The sequence below is a fragment of the Chlorocebus sabaeus genome, chromosome 23 (genome assembly GCF_047675955.1).
Source record: "Chlorocebus sabaeus isolate Y175 chromosome 23, mChlSab1.0.hap1, whole genome shotgun sequence".
NCBI classification, from domain to species: Eukaryota; Metazoa; Chordata; class Mammalia; order Primates; family Cercopithecidae; genus Chlorocebus; species Chlorocebus sabaeus.
In genome coordinates, this window is record NC_132926.1 from 27,810,866 (window position 1) to 27,829,087 (window position 18,222).

Consider the following 18,222-nt stretch of genomic DNA (forward strand, 5'->3'; position numbering starts at 1 on the left):
CTATCATGGTCTTCTTCAAAGATCCCTAACAGCACTTGTATTGTCTGCAGAACAAAGGGGTCACCCTTGGCTTGCAATCAGGCCCTCTGCCACCTGCTCCCATCTATCACTTCCTACCCTCTTCACACCCCCTGGACTCCCTATGTGGATGCTGCTGACAACTGGCCGCAATGCATTCACTTTTCTGACCCAGGGACTTGTGAATTTTTCTTTCTGTGACCGTTGAAACCCCAAACATTAATTATCTCATTTATTTATTCATTCATTCATTCATACATGATCTGGTCATTGGTCAGGTTTGTTCTAAAAACCATGCTGGAAAAAATGGAACAGAAATGAACTGTCAAGGGTGGACCAAAGATATAGAGCCTTGAAAGCCAGGTGAAGGTGTTGGAACTTGTCGGCCAACCTGCCAACCAACCTGCCCATTTACTCTGTCCTTCCACACCCACGCCTGAGCATCCTCTCTCCACGACCTCCCACCCATTCAGTACAGCTGCGATTTTCAACCTTGAGCCTCATCGGAAGCACCTAGAGGGCATGTTAAAACACAGCTGGCTGACTCAGCAGCCTGGGGGGAGCCCGAAATCTGCATTTCTAGTAAGTTCCCAGGTGATGCTAATGCTGCTCGTCCAGGGATCACACTTTGAGAGCCACCGCATACTGGAATGGTGACACAGGTGACTGTGCCTGCCAGTTCACAGTATATTTCTTAACAGCCCTGTGAATTTGGGACTATTGGTGCTCCTTTGTAGATGAGGAAATACAAGTTCAGGAGAAAGGGCAGATGAGTCCAAGGTCTTACAGAGAGTTTTTTCCAGAACTGGGCCTGGAGCCAAGGCCTTTTGACCTGTCTTGCCAGCCTCTTTCCACTCTTGTCTTCCTGCAACCACAGCCCGATCACAATAACCACAACCACGTTGACATTAACAGCTATCATTTAGTGATCATTTATTATGTTCCAGGCACTGAGTTAAGCTTTTAATATATTTTGGCTAATATCATGCTCACAACTGCACTATGAAGTAAAGATTATTCTATCCCCTAAATAATATAAAGAGGAGAGGTTAAGTCACTTTCCCAAGGTCACACAGCCCCTAGCTCATTGAATTTGCACTAGAACCCAGGCAGTTTGATGATGAAGCCCATGTATGTAATAGTGTGCTGTTCTGCCTCCTTACCTGAGGGTTATGATCAGAACAGCTGCCGCTTACTGAGTACCTCCTGTTTGGTTAGCTCCAGGCCAAATATATGTATCATCCCATTTAGTTCTTACAACAAACTTTTGAAGAAGTTATTTTATTACCATTTTTAGGGAAGAAAGAGCCAAGGCACCATGAGGTAGGTGTGTGCTGATTAGGGAGTAACACACACACAGGCGACTCTCGGACCATTGAGCCGCCTCCTTGGAGGAGTGGTGGGAGAAGCAGGCTCCCAGGCAGGGACACTCGTGGAATTTCAAATGGCTTGCTGAGAGCCATGAGCAGAATGCCTTCCCTGTTCCCAGCAGACGGCTCTCGCACAGGCTGGGCATATGTGGCCCCAGGACAAAAATGCTGCACGTATCAGACCATATTTCCAGCATCCTTGGATAACACAGGGAATGAAAGAAATGAGGATCAGGTTCCTGGCAGCCACACTGCAGTTGTCCGAGGCAGAGGGTGCTGGCAGGGGCAGGGAAAAGGATGGGGAAATGCATTGCCATACAGGTGCCCGATGGTGGCCCTGGATCTCCTTCTGGTGTTTGGGCTGGCCTTTGGCAATCATTTCTCCCTCCTGTGTGGCAACTTAACCCCTCTCAGGGCTGGTCCTGACCTCTGGGCCCTTCCTGGGACACGGGCCTCTCTCTAGACTGGATACACCTTTTCTCTACTCTTACCACCAGGTGGAATGAGATGAGCACTGGGCTTGGAGCCAGGGCATCTGGGATTTAGCCCTAGCACTGCCACCTTCCAGCGGAGGGACCCTGCCCCGTCACCTAACCGCTCTGGGCATCAGGCCGCAATGTTACCCTTGCTCAGCTTCTGGGTGTGTCCTGCCTTCTTTTCACACGTCCTGTTTCACTTAGTCTTCTTGATACGACTGAGTTTTATGGGAAAAAAAAAATCAGAGTTTTTTTTTTTTATTTTTTTAAGTCTATCCATGTAGCCTGGGACTGGGCTAGCCTTTCAGTAACCATATCAGTATCACACAAAGCCAGCCCCAGTCTCCTCTGAGTCTTCATTCCTCTACCGAGAGAATGGATTTTCCTCTCAGAACAAGCTCAAAGATCTTCCTGACTTCTGCAGTGGAGGGTGTCCTCCCTCTCATCCCCTCACATGGCTTTCTATCACTCCCTTGCTCTGCAAGCCTGCCTGATGGAACCCTCGTACCTGTCTCCATTTTGTCAAGGACAGTGGGGCCCACCTCTGCCTCCTGCAGCAGACCCTGCAGAGTTACTCCTGACCTCAGGCCTTCCCTGGGAGTCTCGCACTGCTGACTTGTGCAGAATCTCATCTCAGAGCTTGCAAGTGGCCCAAACAATGTGCTGGAATGTATATGGATGGAGGGTGGGCTGGGAGTGCTGAGAACCCAACATTTTCTTCTTCTTTTTTTTCCTTTCCTTTGAGACAAGTTCTCACTCTATCACCTAGGCTGGAGTGTAGTGTCATGAACATGGCTTACTGCAGCCTTGACCTCCCAGGCTCAAGCAATCCTCCCACCTTAGCCTCCCAAGTAGCTGGGACTATAGGAGCGCAGCGCACCACCATGCCCAGCTAATAATTTTTTTTTTTTTTTTTTGTAGAGATGAGGTCTCAGTGTGTTGCCCAAAGCTGGTCTTGAACTTTTGGGCTCAAGCAATACTCCTGCCTCGACCTCCCAAAGTGTGAGAATTACAGGCATGAGGCACTGCGCCTGGCCCCTTCTTCTTGTAACTTTTCCTGGTTACAGAAGTAATACATACTTATGATGAACACATTCAATGTTATAGACACACGTTAGGTAGAAAGAGACGGCTATACTCTGAAGCCCTCCCACCCCCAATGGCCACTAGGGACAAAGGCTTCATGGCACTGTGAGTCATTTTCAGAAGTGAGATGGGCTGGGTGCAGTGGCCCATACCTGTAATGCCAGCATTTCGGGAGCCCGAGGCAGGAAGACTGCTGGAGGCCAGAAGTTCAAGACCAGCCTGGGCAACATATGGAGACCCCATCATTACAAAATATTAAAAAATTAGCTGGGAGTGGTGGTGTAGACCTGTAGTCCCAGCTATTTGGGAGGCTGAAGTGGGATGACTGCTTGAACCCTGGGGTGCTGAGGCTGCAGTGAGTTCTGATCACATCACTGCCCTCCAGCCTGGGCAACAGTGTGAGATCCTGTCTGAAAAAAAATGTTTTTTTGTGGAGACCTCCAATTTATTTTATGTAATATTTTCTCATTTAGATATGCTCTAACTTATTGATCCCCAAAGGATGTGCATTTGGGTCATTTTCAATCTTCTGCTATGGTAAGTGACACTTCAGCAAATAAATCTTTGCTCATTGCTGTCTGTCTTGGATAAACTCCTGGGCATGGAACTGCAGGTCAAAGAATGTGCTTGCTCTGAAATGTAATGGATTTTGCCAAATTGCTATCCACAAAAGATAGATCCACTTACATTGCCCCAAAGCCTACATTTTTCTCACTTAATTTGGTCACATTGTCCTGGTTGGATACTTTCTGTCTCCTGTATCTCATAGTTGGAGATATCCTAACTGTGGCCTCCTGGGGACACTGTGCAGTTTCCTTTCTGCTCATCCTGCTGCCTCCACCCCTAATCCAAACAACCCCTCATATCTGTGTGTATCAGAGGGCTTTCCACACAGCATCTCATTTGATCCTATCTTGTGGGGTATGAAGGAAAATCGTATCAGCACAATCTGGGATGTGAGGACTGGAGGTCAAACAACTGGCCCAGGGTGCTAGGACGGAAGGAGAGCCTCCTTGCTGAGCACCTTTCCCACCATACACCATTGTCCAAAGATGGCCTCCTAAGTGTGGGAAGGGTAGTATCAAGGAGGTTTTATCAGTTGGAAGTGATGCCACTAACACACTAACAGTTACTGCAAACACTGATGTGGGCCAGAGACTGGGTATACAGAGGTGGACAAAACCTCCTGCCTGCCTCCAGGGAGCACGCGGATATGGGAGTGCAACATGGGCTGGTTCCCAGGCAGCATGGGGAGCCATCTATATAAGCTGAGACTGGAAAGATGAGTGAGAGTTGGCCAGAGTAAGGAATGGCATTTCAGGAGTGGACAGTGTGGGCCTGCAGAGAGGGGCTGGCCCATAAGCCTGGATCTTACATGCAGTCTTGTCTGGCCGGGTAAGGTAGACATCTATGGTTTGCCCTGCTCCACATCCATTCTCCCTTCTGGGCATAGCACCTGGACTTTCCTTTGGGTAACTAGCCCATCCCCACCTTCCTGGCTCCAGGATGGGCATGTGACTGCAGGTGACCAATCGCAGTATTGTTCAGGGATGGGCATGGGGCCAGCAGGTCAATGAGACTCAACCTGGGGACTTGTACAAGATGATGGGAAAAGCAGACTCTCTTTTCATGGGCTGCTGAGGCTCTCCATGAGAAAAAGCCCACCTGAGAGGGAAGCCAGCTCAGATGAAATATGGCCTAGGCATTGAGAGAGACCTAGCCCGAGTGAGATGAGTGAGTCCCTGCATCCAGCCCGGCCTTAGGGTCTATCCTGGAATTTCAGTTGTGTGAGCCTATCAATTCTGGTTTTTGCTTAAATCAGATTGACTAGGGTTTTGGTTATCTGTAAGCAAGAATCCAGACTAATGCAATGGGATAAGAGGAAAACGGGGAAGGAAGAGCAGCAGGGCCAGCTCATGAAGCTAGCTGGAGGCTAGGCTATGGAGTTAAAGACTTGTCCAACCACTAGAACTGGGAAGATTCTGACTTCCATGTGAGAACTTTGCTCTGCTGAGAGAGACAGACAGAGAAGGAGGGAGGGAAAGGGAAAGTTAATGACTTTTCTAGAAATTTCAGAGCTGTTGGAACTCTTTTTGGGGGTTTTCTCATCAGGATAGACAGTTCGGTCTGGAATCAGCCCTCAACCCTGAAGATACATGTTGATTTATCTTAATTTCTGAAAATACGCTCATGCCTTTCAGACCGGGCTTCTCTCTGTCACCAGGAAAAGGTATCTCTTAGCAGAGATGAATCAGAGGGAATTTGGTCCTTCGTAAATGCCCAGTTCTGGCTGAAAGAGAACACCTGCATTCCAGCAGGGCACTGCCAGGGATGAATGGGCTCACCTGTTCCCCTCAGCCCTGCAGGCAGCCTTTCTACAGGGTCCTGGGAGACAGTGCACTGGCAGATGGGCTGTTGCTGGCTCCAGGAACTCTCCTTTTCCAAGCCAGGAGAGAGAAAGCCCAAGGAGAAAAGTCTCCCTTCCGGACCTCAGGAGCCTCCTCATTACACCGTCTCATTTCCTCCGGAAAGTGATGGACATAATTGGATCAAATGGAAATGTAAGTCAGCCTCCTTCCCCCTCCCGGGTGAGAGACTTCCAATATGGCTTCATTACCAAGTCTATTGTAAATAACTGGAGAAAAATGCCATTTGTTCTGCCATAATTGCCTGATGAGCATCAGTAGAGGGGTCTTTGAAACACATAGAATGAAATCATTTGGGGCTGGTTTAGAATTTCCTCTGTGCAAATCTTTCTCCATTCACTGTTCTCCATAGAGGGGGTTTCTGAAGGGGGTCTTCTAGACCAAGAAGCCAGTTAGGAGCTTGGAGGCTGATTCTGGCCAGGGACACACTGACTTGGAGTATTCAACCAATATTTATTAACTGCTGTCAACTAAAGAAAAAAAAATGAAGCTTTTAAAGAATTAAAATTAGTTTCATTTAGAAGTCTTGTTGAGGATTATAGACCAAGGCCTGTAGCCTAGGAGGAGGCTTTTAGAAAGGTTCTCTCACACTGCTCCAATGTCGTATTTTAGTTTATACATAGGTGGTGAAGATTTAGTATGTGTAATATTACATCAAGGTTTGGGTGTTAGAGTACATCTGGTTATAGATTACAGAAGCATAGTCACTAATCTTGTCGGACGTTATTTTATGAGCAGAGAAAGGCAAGGACTAGGGTCATTTATCTTTGAGGGAATGTAGTGACTCAGGCAAGAGACATGGGGGGCCATGCGTTCTATCCTGTTTTGCCTTTAAAACATCTTTCCAGATTGCTGCACAGTGTCCCGGAGTCAGGGGCTTTTGTGAAATTCTCCTGGCAAAGGGAAATGGGCAAACATGGCCTCTTGCATTTGCTACTTTATCTCCCAAAGTTTTTGGTCATAAATTAATTGTCTGGTTGTGTTGATAAGACTAATATTGATTGCCTTCTGTAGTTAGGAGGGCTCTTGTTTAGGAAGGTTGGTAATTTTTAGTTATAGTTGTATCAGACCTAGTGTGTTTTTTAGCCTTTTCTTGGAAAATATGTTTTGGATTGAATTTAGTTCTCATTAGTATGTGTGGGGGGTTTTTGATGGTGTCTTTTTTTTGAATTTAATACAATATTTTAATAGGATTATTATGCGGATATTATAGATTCTATATAGTAATATATACTTCATAGTAATAAAGTCTGTTATAGATTGAAAAAATATGATATTTAATAAAATTGGAATATATATTTGTATACTTTTAATTGTATTATTTTTTATACTTATATTAGAGTCTTTTTAATGAAAACCAATGTTGGACTTGAATTTATTGTAAATGCCTTCAGAGAAGAATTTAGAATAATTCTAAATAAGTGACAAAAATAGAATAATCACAGTTAAAATTTGATATAAGTTTTTGATTTTTTTTTTTTTTTTTTTTTTTTTTGACACAGAGTCTCACTGGGTCGCCCAGGCTGGAGTGCAGTGGCACGATCTCGGCTCACTGCAAGCTCCGCCTCCCGGCTTCAAGCAATTCTTCTGTCTCCACCTTCTGAGTAGCTGGAATTACAGGCGCGCACCACCACGCCTGGCTAATTTTTGTATTTTTAGTAAAGATGGGGTTTCACGATGTTGACCAGGTTGGTCTCGAATTTAGTTATTTTATTATATGTAGTATTTTAAAATGATAACCAGAATTATGACTGACAGTGTTATATCAGAACTACTAGACTTTTAAACATTTTACATAGTTTTAGAATATTTATAATTTATATAAATATAATTTTAGACAAGATTTAATACAATAATAAAAATTATGACTCATAAAAATTGGTCTCCTAGTGCCTTTTCTGTGTTGGGCCAGGCTTTAGGTACCTGGGATATGGCAGTGAGTGAAACACAAGAAGATCCCTCCCCCACTGACTACACTTTGCTGGTAAGCTTGGAATGCCTCAGAATGCATATCAACACCCACCTGGGGCAGCCCTTACCAATGGATCAGAGTTGGCCAGGCAGGGACTAGAAACCTATTTGCTATCTCTCTCTCTCTCTCCCTCCCTCCCTCTCCCCCTCCTTCTCTCTCTCTCTCTCTCTTTCTTTTTTTTTTTTAAATGAGATGGGGTCATGTTGTGTTGTCCAGGCTGGTCTCAAACTCTTAGGCTCAAGAGATCCTCCCACCTCAGCCACTGTTCCTGGCCCTATTTTTCACTTCCAACTTAGACTGTTATTAATTCCATTAACTAAGAGGTTGCAGAATATCCAAGTAAATTAGGAATAATCCCAGAAGAGGCAAAAAAAAAAAAAAAAAAAAAAAAAAGGAAAAAAAACTCCCAGAAAGGGTGAGGCAGAGGTCCATAAAACATGGCAGGTTTTCAGAAGAGTCTGGGTATGATTTAAACAACAACAAAAGTAGGTTAGAGCATGGGCTTTGGAGTCAAGCAGACCTGCATTCGGGCCCCAGTTCTGCTTCTTCTGGCTGTGTGAGGCCTTGGTCTGAGCTTTGCTTTCCTTCCTGGTGAAACGGGTATAATAATGGTACCACTCTCCTAAGGCTGTTGTGAGGATTAAACAAGTCAGCATTTGTGAAGGGCTCGGCACACTGTCCTGTTAGCTATGATCAGGACTGAAATTCGCTTGTTACACACTGGAGTGGATGCGCCATTGTTTATAGCTGGTGTCTGTTCCGACTGGATGTGCTTGTGTCATCACAGTTGTTACATATTTTGAATATTACCCACTTATGTTAATATTAATTTTATTTGGGGGGCTGGTCTCCTTATGGGAGACAACTTCAGAACTCTGGTGGTTAAAATAGATATAAACTGGCTGGGCACAGTGGCTCACACCTGTAATCCCAGCACTTTGAAAGGCCGAAGTGGGTGGATCACCTGCGGTCAGGGGGTCGAGACCAGCCTGGTCAACATGGCGAAACCCCATCTCTATTAAAAACACAAAACATTAGCTAGGCGTGGTGGCAGGCACCTGTAGTCCCAGCTACTCAGGAGGCTGAGGCAGGAGAATCGCTTGAACCCAGGAGGCGGAGGCTGCAGTGAGCTGAGATTGCACCACTGCCCTCCAGCCTGGGCAGCAGATTGAAACTCCATCTCAAAAGAAAAGAAAAGAAAAGAAAAAGATATAAACTGCTTTTCAAACCTAAATAACATCAGTAGAATTCTAGGTGTTTTTTTTTTTTTGGCTAATCAAGAATTTATGTTCTCCAGTTCTGAACTACTCAACCACTGTTGCAGATAGTAATATTAATGTGTCAATAATAATCTTTAGGATAATTTATTAAGAAGCATCTAATAAGCATGGTCTCACTTAATCCTCTCAACAACTCTGTGAGGATTAACATTTCATTAAACCCATTTTATGGAAGTAGAAACCAAGGCTCAGTGAGGTGAGGATTCCTTGCCCAAGATCACATAGCTGGCAGGACATGGCAGAGCTACGATCTGATCTTGGCACTCTAGCACCAATACCAAAGCCTTAATTCACTGTGCCTGACAATGGTCCTTTGCACTGAAAGTTGAGGCCTGACTCAGGGGGCATCAGAGTTGTGTATTCACAGGGGTCAGATCAGTAATGGTGTTATCTGTCCCTCGTGGGTTGGGGATATGCCTTAGCCAGGGGTCTAAGCTGTTAGAAGCTGACTCTGACAGGCCACAAGGGCATGGGACAAGCTAACCCTCCCCTTGGAAGGTCCAAGCCTTCACTTGAGAACAAGACAGACTCCCACAAATAAAGTGGAGAATGTAGCCTTGGAAGTTTGGGTGCTTAACTAGTTATTAGTTAACTAGTAACTCCTTTACCACTACTGTCAGAAAGCTTCTAGAGACCATAGGCTGGTCAAGTAGGTTACCGTAAATATTTACTCACTGAAACTTTAACAATTTCTACCAATTATTAATTGCTGGTCATGTTCCCAGGTTGTGTGCTAAGCACTTTCTAGATATGCTCACACTTAATCTTCACGATAGCTCTGTAAGCTAGGTAGTTATCATGATTCCCTTATGTCAGATGAGGAAAGAAAGCTCAGGGGGGTCATCTAACTTGCTCAAAGTCAGATAGCTACTGATGATGGAGCTGGGATCTGAATCTAGGCCTTTGTGACTTTACAACTGGAGCTTATGCTCACTGGTCTTTGTCAAACTCCTAGAGCAACAGGTACAAAAGGGAAAACTTGAGGGGGCGACCAAAAGCACTCCTCTAGGCCTACGTATCCTATTTGGCCTTCCTAGCTTCTCTGGCTCACTGCTTATTTGCTGGACATCTCAATCTCAGACCCGCCATCTTGAGTAGAAACAAGACCTTATTCCAACATCTTAAGAAGACACAAGGCAAATGCCAGTCAGAGCTGTGGTGAAGACCAGCCTTTGGCAGCTGGAGGGTACTCCCCTTCCCTCCTACACCTCCCCCCCGACCACAACAAAGAGTGGCCCATGAGCCCCTGTCTTCTTCACCCGACGGGCTGAAGGGCTACAGAACCCTGAGGCCTCCAGTCTTTCCAAGCTCAGGCAGAAGCTGAGGCACCTACACTGGGACAGGCACTCAGGAGACTGTGCCAAGAAGGGTGCATCCGGAGGGCTGGCTCACCTTGAAGGAGATTTCATACTGCTCCCCTCCCCAGATCTCCAAGCCTGGGTCATACCCGCCCAGCTCCCAGAACCACTTCCGATCCACGGCAAACAGTCCACCGGCCATCACGGGAGACCTGTCAGAGAAGAAGAACATGGCGTGAAGGTGCAGATGTCCTGGCCGCGTGCTCCCTGATAACGCCGTTCCCCCAGTGATGGTGTTCCATGATGCTCCCTGAACACAGCCCAAGTGTCTTCCAGGGAATCCAAGGCCCTTCCAGGCATTCCCCTTTCTTGCCTACAACTTCCTTTCATAAGAGCTACATTTTAACCAAATGAGACCCGGAGTTCCTTTACACAATTAACACCTAAGAGTACTTGTGAAATGAAATCACAGTACTTTGTCCACATGGGACCTGCAGCTGCATCATAAATATGTACATGTTAGTCCTCTCACTAAATGGTCCAAGTTGGTCTCTCCAAGCGTGTCTGTTATAGAATCTCTTAGAGAGATGAAGAAATACACAGCTTGCTGGGCCCCACCTCAGACCTGCTGAAACAATCCCTGCGGGAGGGAGCCTAGGACTCTGTTTTTGAACATGCTCCTTTGACAACTGTTACTCAGCAGGCCCGGCATGGACGTTTGTTCTGCTGCGGTGTTTACAGAAGAAGCCACCGTTTCTGTCTTTTCAGTTAAACTGGGAGATAAGATTAACCCCATTCATTCATTCTCTCATGAGTTTGTTCATCCCGTGCCAGTTGTGAGGGAGGTGCTGGAAGAATCACGAGGTCAATCAGTCCTTCAGGGGATGGTGGTGTAGTGGGGCAGCCCCCTCAAGACAGAGGGTGCATAAGGGACTCTGGGAGGTACACACAGAACATTATAGGAATCTGAAAGGAGTGTGTCTGTTTCCAGCTTTTGGGGTAAGGAGGATGGCTGGGGCAAGGGTCAAGGAATGAGGCTCAGGGGATATGGCATTTAAGTGGTTTGGACAAGAGGAAATTTGGGGGAGGGAAAGGCACTGAAGGGAGGATAAAACAACGTCAGCAAGGACACAGAGACGACAAATCATGCAGTACCCACGGGAACAGGAAGTCCGCCTGGCACTGTGCTAAGTGAGGAAACGTCATGCTGCTGACTGCTGGCGTCCCCCAGGGTATCTCACGCAAGACTGGCACCTGGTAGGGGCCAACCAGCGTTTGCTGTGTGCAAATCTATCACAGTGGCTACATCCTTGTCTGGCTCCACTGGAAAACTCCAAACCCTCAAATCCAAACATTCCAGCAGCAACCTCCATTCCCCCTCCTGGTCCTTGGAAGTGCAAACTCATGGGAAGTGGGCTGATCGAAAAAAGCCCTTAGTCAACCCACAAGCTGCCCAAGCAGCTCATCCTTTCAGTAGCAGATGAGCCTTTACAGCACAGGCAGGACTCCTTTAAAAGGGGAGCCCCTGGATATTTACTGAGGGCTTGAATATGCCGGGTGCTGTATTGAACTAATTTATTAATAAAATGAATTTACTCTTCACCTCGACCTCATGTGGCAGGCCTGATTATCATCACCATTTTACACATGTACAACTGGAGCGCAGACAGGGAATTTGCTCAAGGCCCCATGGCTACAAAGCAGCACTGCTGGGATGTGAATCTCTAACCTAAGCCACAGTTCACACCCCTCGCCACCACAATATACTGCCTCCAGGCAGGCAGGAACACTGGAGGAGCAGGTGACGCATGCAAAGAACAGGGCATGAGAATTGGGAACCCTCACTCTCATTTCTGCTTTCCTTAACCTGCTGTGTGACCTGAGATGCAGTGTTTAACGGTTAACCCTGTGCTGCCCAGGAAGGAGGCCACTGGCCACAGCTGATGACTCCGTACTTAAAATGTGACTGGTATGAACTGACATGTGCTGTGAGTGTGAGATACACACCAGATTTCTAAGACTTAGGATGAAAAGAGTATGAAAGAACGCAATAATTTTAAAGTGTTGGTTACATGTTAAAATGATAATATTTGAGATATACTGGTTTAAATAAGATATATTATTAAGATGAATTTTGCCTGTTTCTCTTTACCTTAAAAAAATAGTATCACATATGCGGCTTGTATTATATTGGACAGTGCTGACTTAACCTCTTTGAGCCCTATTCCCCATCTAAACAACGGAGTGATAGCTATACTTCCTATCCCACACTGCTAGTGATATGTTGGCTGCATCCCCACCCAAACCTCATCTTGAATTGTAGTTACCATAATCCCCAGGTGTCATGGGAGGTACCTGGTGGGAGGTAATTGAATCATGGGGGCAGTTACCCTCATGCTGCTGTTCTCATGATAGTGAGTGAGTTCTCATGAGATCTGATGGTTTTATAAGGGGCTTTTTCCTCTTCGCTCAGCACTTCTCTCTCCTGCCGCCTTGTGAAGATGTGTTTGCTTCCCCCTCTGCCATGACTGTAAGTTTCTTAAGGCCTCCCCAGCCATGTGGAACTGCAAGTCATTGAACTGCTTTTCCTTATAAATTACCCAGTCTCAGACAGTTCTTTGTAGGAGTGTGAGAATGGATTAACACAGCTAGAATAGTTCTAAAAGTACCCAGTACTATAAAGAAATAAGGTATTGAATCCCCTTTGTCTTCTGGAGATTGCAGGGGTCCTGGTTTTTTTTTGGCTGGAGCCACAAATCTACTGCCTGGAAAGGCTGACAGTGTTTCTGACTTGGTGCTTCATGGGAGACTGAAATCGAGGCTTTGCACATGAAAATCAGCCTGGGTCAAAGCAGGGGCAGGGGCTGAGGAGCTGCGCAGAATAGGCAGGATATCAGCCGTAAGGCATTTGGGATGCTTGAGGCTTTGCCTCCAGAGAGAAGCCTCTCTGCCCAGCCTGTTCTGGTTTCTGCTGTGTTTGGCAATACTAGTAACAATTCTGAGGGTCCAGTGTGTGCTACTCACTTTACTGACACCATCTCTAGCTCTCACAAAGCTCTAATATTAGTCTCCTTTTCGGATGGTGATATTTGAAAATCAAAAATGTTAAATAATCTGCTCATAGTGAGTGGATAAGCTATTACTGAAAGTGGGGTCGGCCACTGAAACCATGTCTTTTAAACATCCTTGCACCATGCTGTGCCTGTAGATTGCCCACTTGCTGGGCACTCTACTATCAAGTGGGAAGGTGGGAAGCTGTGTAGAAAATGACCAGAATTTCTCTAGTGGCCACTTCCGAGGGTTCTGTCCAAGTAAAAAACAGAAGAGAGACTTCTGGAAGGAATCATGGGAGAGGATGGAGAGCCCCTCAGAAAGCATCTACGCCATTGACTGTCAACCATGGCCACACATCAGCATCAATGTGTTAAAACACAATGATACCTGCATCCCACCCCCAGACTCCAGTATAACTGCTCTTGAGGGAAGCCTGGGTGTGTTTACAATCTCCCCAGGTGATGGGTCAACAGCCAGTGCTCTCTGGTCAGGCCAGCTACTTCAATATCCAGATGAGGAGGCTGAAGCCCCAGAAGACACTAGCTGGGCTTTTGCTACTGGCCAGCTGTATGACCTAGTCTTAACCTTTCCTTACTGTGCAACAAGGACGATGATGGGCCAAGACCTGTCCTTAAGTACCTTTCAATGAGTCTGCTTATTGCAAAGGTTCAAACAATAAAGGAGGTTCCAATTACCCCCTTGGTTACCCTGAAAATTCCATTTTCTGGAGCAGTCTATTCTACCTCAGCTTCTGCAGTCATGTCAACTCGGACAAGTTTTGTTTCCTCTCTGAACCATAAGGCCTCCATCAGTCAAATGAGGGTAATTCTACCAACACCTGAGGATCCTACATTATTGTGAGGATCATGCACAATAATGTCAGTAGAAATTGCTTTGCCAACACAGGCCAGATGTTAGTTACTCCTGGTGTTGGTATTATTCTACAAGGATTTAGGTCAACTGAGGATTGATTCTGAGGTATACGGAAGGTGGAGGAGACTGCATAATGTGATCGTGGCTAAATCATATCTTCGGGCCAGAAAGGGATCTAATAGTAGTGATCCACTGTGTTTAAGATAAAGGAGGCTTGGCCGGGCGCGGTGGCTCAAGCCTGTAATCCCAGCACTTTGGGAGGCCGAGACAGGTGGATCACGAGGTCAGGAGATCGAGACCATCCTGGCTAACACGGTGAAACCCCGTCTCTGCTAAAAAATACAAAAAAACCTAGCCGGGCGAGGTGGCGGGCGCCTGTAGTCCCAGCTACTCGGGAGGCTGAGGCAGGAGAATGGCGTGAACCCGGGAGGCGGAGCTTGCAGTGAGCTGAGATCCGGCCACTGCACTCCAGCCTGGGCGACAGAGCGAGACTCTGTCTCAAAAAAAAAAAAAAAAAAAAAAAGATAAAGGAGGCCAAGAGAAGACCACAAATGTTTGACCTGCTGCTGGAGACGTGGAATCCACTCTTGCTCTCCACTCTTGGCTCAGGCTGGTCCATTGTCCTGGCCACCTTTCATTTCCTCAAAGAAGCCCAGCTCTTCCTATCTCTGAGCCTGCCCTGGGGCCCACAGTGTTAGGGGTTCCTCTCGGGAGCCCTGGGTATGTATGTACCATGCCCACGAAGATGGCTGAGCTTCCAACAGCCCTGCTTCTCAGGTGGGGAGGGTAAGACACAGAGAAGTGTGGTTCACTGGGGGCCAAACTGTGGTGAGAGGTGTGACTCCCCATTTATGGCAGTGTCTGAATCTCCGGAACCTGTGAATATGTTACCTTTTGTGGTGAAAGAGACTTCACAGATGTGATTAAGGTTAAGTACCTTGAGGTGGGGAGGTTATCTTGGCAAGCCTGATGGAATCACATATCATTAATGTAATCACAGAGCTTATAAGTGAAAGAAGGAGGCAGGAAAGTCAGAGTCAGAAGGAGATGTGATGAAGGAAGCAGAGGTGTGAAGGAAAGTGGGGAGAAGGAAACAGATCTGAAGATGCTATCCTTCTGGCTTTAAAGCTGGAGGCAGGGGCTATGAGCCAAGGAATGTAAGCCTCCTCTAGAAGCCAGGAAAGGTAGAGAAATGGATTCTTCCCAAAGCATCCAGAGGGAATGCAGTCCTGCCGACGCTATGATTTTAGCCCAGTAAGACTCATTTCAGGCTTCTGACCTCCAGAGTTTTAATTATAAATTTGTGTTGTTTTAAGCTTCTAAGTTTATAGTAATTTATCACAGCAACCATAGGAAACTAATACAGCAGGAGAGCTTGGGCTTTGGCTTTGTATCCAGAGATCTTTTCCATAACTGTTACAGGAGAGCTGGAAGAGCTCACAGGACAGCTGCAGGGACGGTGAGCCTACTACTGGGGAGAAGCCCTTTCCAGAGCCTGGAGCACCAGAGAGGGCCTGGGCTCTATTTCTGTCTTAGCCACTCACAGAGCTCCTCCTTCTGGAGCCTTAGTTCCTCATCTGAATTCTTCATTGGTAGGTTCCTTCCAGCCTTCACATTTTAGGATGCTATGAGTCCAGCCCATCACCCTCCCCCAGCCTGCAAACTTCTGCTGTGGGACAAACTGTTATTTTCCTAACACTTCCAACTAGGTATAGTGGTATGATGGGAAAATTGGCTCCAGAAGCAGGCAGACAGACCTGCATTTGTACCTAGTGATCTGGGTAAATTACTTAGGCTCTTGGAGCATTGGTGTCCCCATTTGGAAAACATGGATAATAATTTTCACCATATATAGTTGTAGGGGGTTGAATTGGATCGGAGTGTAATGTGCTTAGTACTGGGCTGGGCACCTGGTGACGATGATGGTTATAATTGCATGCCAGGCTTCAGGAAGAGAGCATGAGAGACCACTCACCCCTGCTGGCAATGCTGGCAAACTGTGCAGAAGTGGGCAAGGTGGAGACCAGCCTAGTGGGCCATGAGCTGAGGCTGTTACAAGCTGGGAGGGATGGTGCTTCTGGCTGGGGATATCTGACACTTGGTACTAAGCGGGGCTGGGAAGCTGGACCCTCTGCATTGGGCTTTTAAGGGAGATGGTGATCCTGAGTTGTGTGCGTGTTGGGAGCGGTCATTGGGTAGCCACTGGGACCAGCCAGGGTTGTTCATACTTACTCAAATGGGTCGCTGGGGTCAGCTTTCTGCAGTTCTGGAGGGATTGGGATCCTCTTGTAGTACATCTCCCAGTCAAAGGCTCCCCGCATGGCATCCCCTGCCTGTGTCTCGTACCGAAAGTCATCATGGTCAATCACGTCAATCATCGGGCACACAATGGTCTTGCGGTTCCGAGCAATGCGGTCTGAAGAAGCCAAGAGATGCCTATCAGATGAAGCAGGATGGGGAAGCAACTAAATGCACTATCCTGTTCTGCAGCTTACTTGTATTTTTAACATCTCTGAACCCTCAGTTTGACAATCCATGCAGGGGAAGGGAGAGTGCAAGCTTTAAGCAAGAGGGACCAGGGTTCTCATCTCAGTCCTTTTACTATCAATGGGGCCCTGAGTCAGCTGCACAAATAATATCTCCAAACCCCAGTGTTCTCCTCTGTGCAATGGGTTAAGAAGAGGCTCTGCCTCATAGATTACGAGGACTGAACACAGTATGTTTGAAAATGCTTAGCATGCATGCCTTATTAGCCTAATGATCAGTACCACTATGGAAAAAGATAGGTTTCCTTCTGGGAAGGCCCTGTTCTAGTCCTGCGAGGCTCCTCATTCCAAGTCCTGAGCTTGACTTATGGCCCAAAGCAGTAGGCACCCCAGCACTTTCCTTCATAGCAGACTATGTGCCCCTAACAGCTCACTGGCACCCTAGGCTGTAATCAGTGAGCAGATAGCCCTCCTTGCAAGAATTCAGCTCAACTTTTTCAATCATTGGAACTATGGATGGGGGAATGAACTGCCCCAGGAAGTTTGAGTCCTCAAGACTGGAGGTATGTAAACAGGGCCTGGTGGACCATCACCCTGCAGGGATGCCAGAGGCTGGGTGATTCCAAAGGCAAACGGAAGTCTTGACCTAGATGGCTTCATGGTCCCTTTCAGGCCTGGGAGCAGCTGATTCTAGAAAATCAAGTCTCGGTCCAACCTACCAACATAATTCCATCTTTGGTTTGCTTTGCCCTTCTTCTTTGTGCCAAGAAACCCTGACCACAGCCAGGGGGTAACAGTGAGCTACTGGGTCCCCAATCTGCTGTGGGGGACAAGTGGGCTGTGCTCAGTGCCTGGCTGCTTTGGACCAGAAGTCAAATTCGAGGCTTGGAAATGGGAGCCTGGTAGGGCCAGGGCAGTCAGCAGCTGCCTGGGGCCCAAGCTTCCTTCATCAAGTGATAGCACATTTTTCTTCCAGGGGAGAAAACAGCATTTTTGCTTTTTTCTAAACTGCAAGGCACGATCCATAGGTGGGGTCATGAAATTGATTGTGCGTGCGTTTGTAATGAACCAAAAAACAATGCTAAATATCAGGCTGCATTTCAGGTGATAAGGGATACTGTGACAGGTGTTCAGGAACACGTTTCAGTCATACTGCATGAGTGTGTATATCTGTGTACTGGATTGAGATGCCCAAGGTATTTCTTGCTGGGGCACATGGTTTAAAGAGTTTGAGAAATACTGTTTTTGGCAGTGTACCCCCACATGTGGATCGGGGCCATCAGTGCCAGATGCACCTGGGGGTGTGTTTAAAAAACTCATGTGCCCGCCCCCGACCCAGGCCCACTGAATCAGAATCTCTGGAGGTTGACTTGGATTTGCCGTGTGGACAGATTCCCCAGGGATTCTTAATGAAGCTTAAGAATCTCCTCCAGGGAAAGATTTAAAATAGGGCCTCCCATCTAATCGCTCACGGCCGTTCAGCGGACTTCAAGTCCCAGAAGGGCTGGGGCTGAGGACACAGTGCCCTGCTGGCTGCTGGCTGATTGTGGGAGGCATGAGGTCAAGGTAGCTTCGGAAGGCAGTGTTCTAAGGCACTGTGCCCACCTGGGGACAGAATGCCCAGGCTCAAATCCTGGTTTTCTCACCTCTTAGCAGTATAACCTTGGATAAGACTATCTGATATCTCTGAGCCTCCGTTTCCTTGCTGACAAAGGGGAGGAAGACAGCACCTATCTCATGGGGCTTCTGTGAGGTTGGAGTGGGATGACGGAACCACGGCGCTCAGTGCAGCCTCTGGCACATAGTCAGCACTCGGCGACACTCTCTGTGACCAGGATTACTGAGGGCAGCTCAGAAGCGGAAGAGGAAGGCTGAACATCTCC

General features: G+C 47.0%; 1 protein-coding gene across 1 annotated transcript in view; it reads right to left on the reverse strand.

Annotated features, from left to right (window-relative positions):
- GALNT10 (polypeptide N-acetylgalactosaminyltransferase 10) overlaps nt 1–18,222 on the reverse strand; it is a 230,470-nt gene that overhangs the window by 24,681 nt on the left and 187,567 nt on the right. Inside the window, exons 6-7 of the mRNA XM_008015086.3 lie at nt 16,086–16,269; nt 10,021–10,138 (exon numbers count right to left, since the gene is read on the reverse strand). Of these exons, the coding sequence (XP_008013277.1) occupies nt 10,021–10,138; nt 16,086–16,269 (302 nt within the window). The remainder of the gene's footprint in view (nt 1–10,020; nt 10,139–16,085; nt 16,270–18,222) is intronic.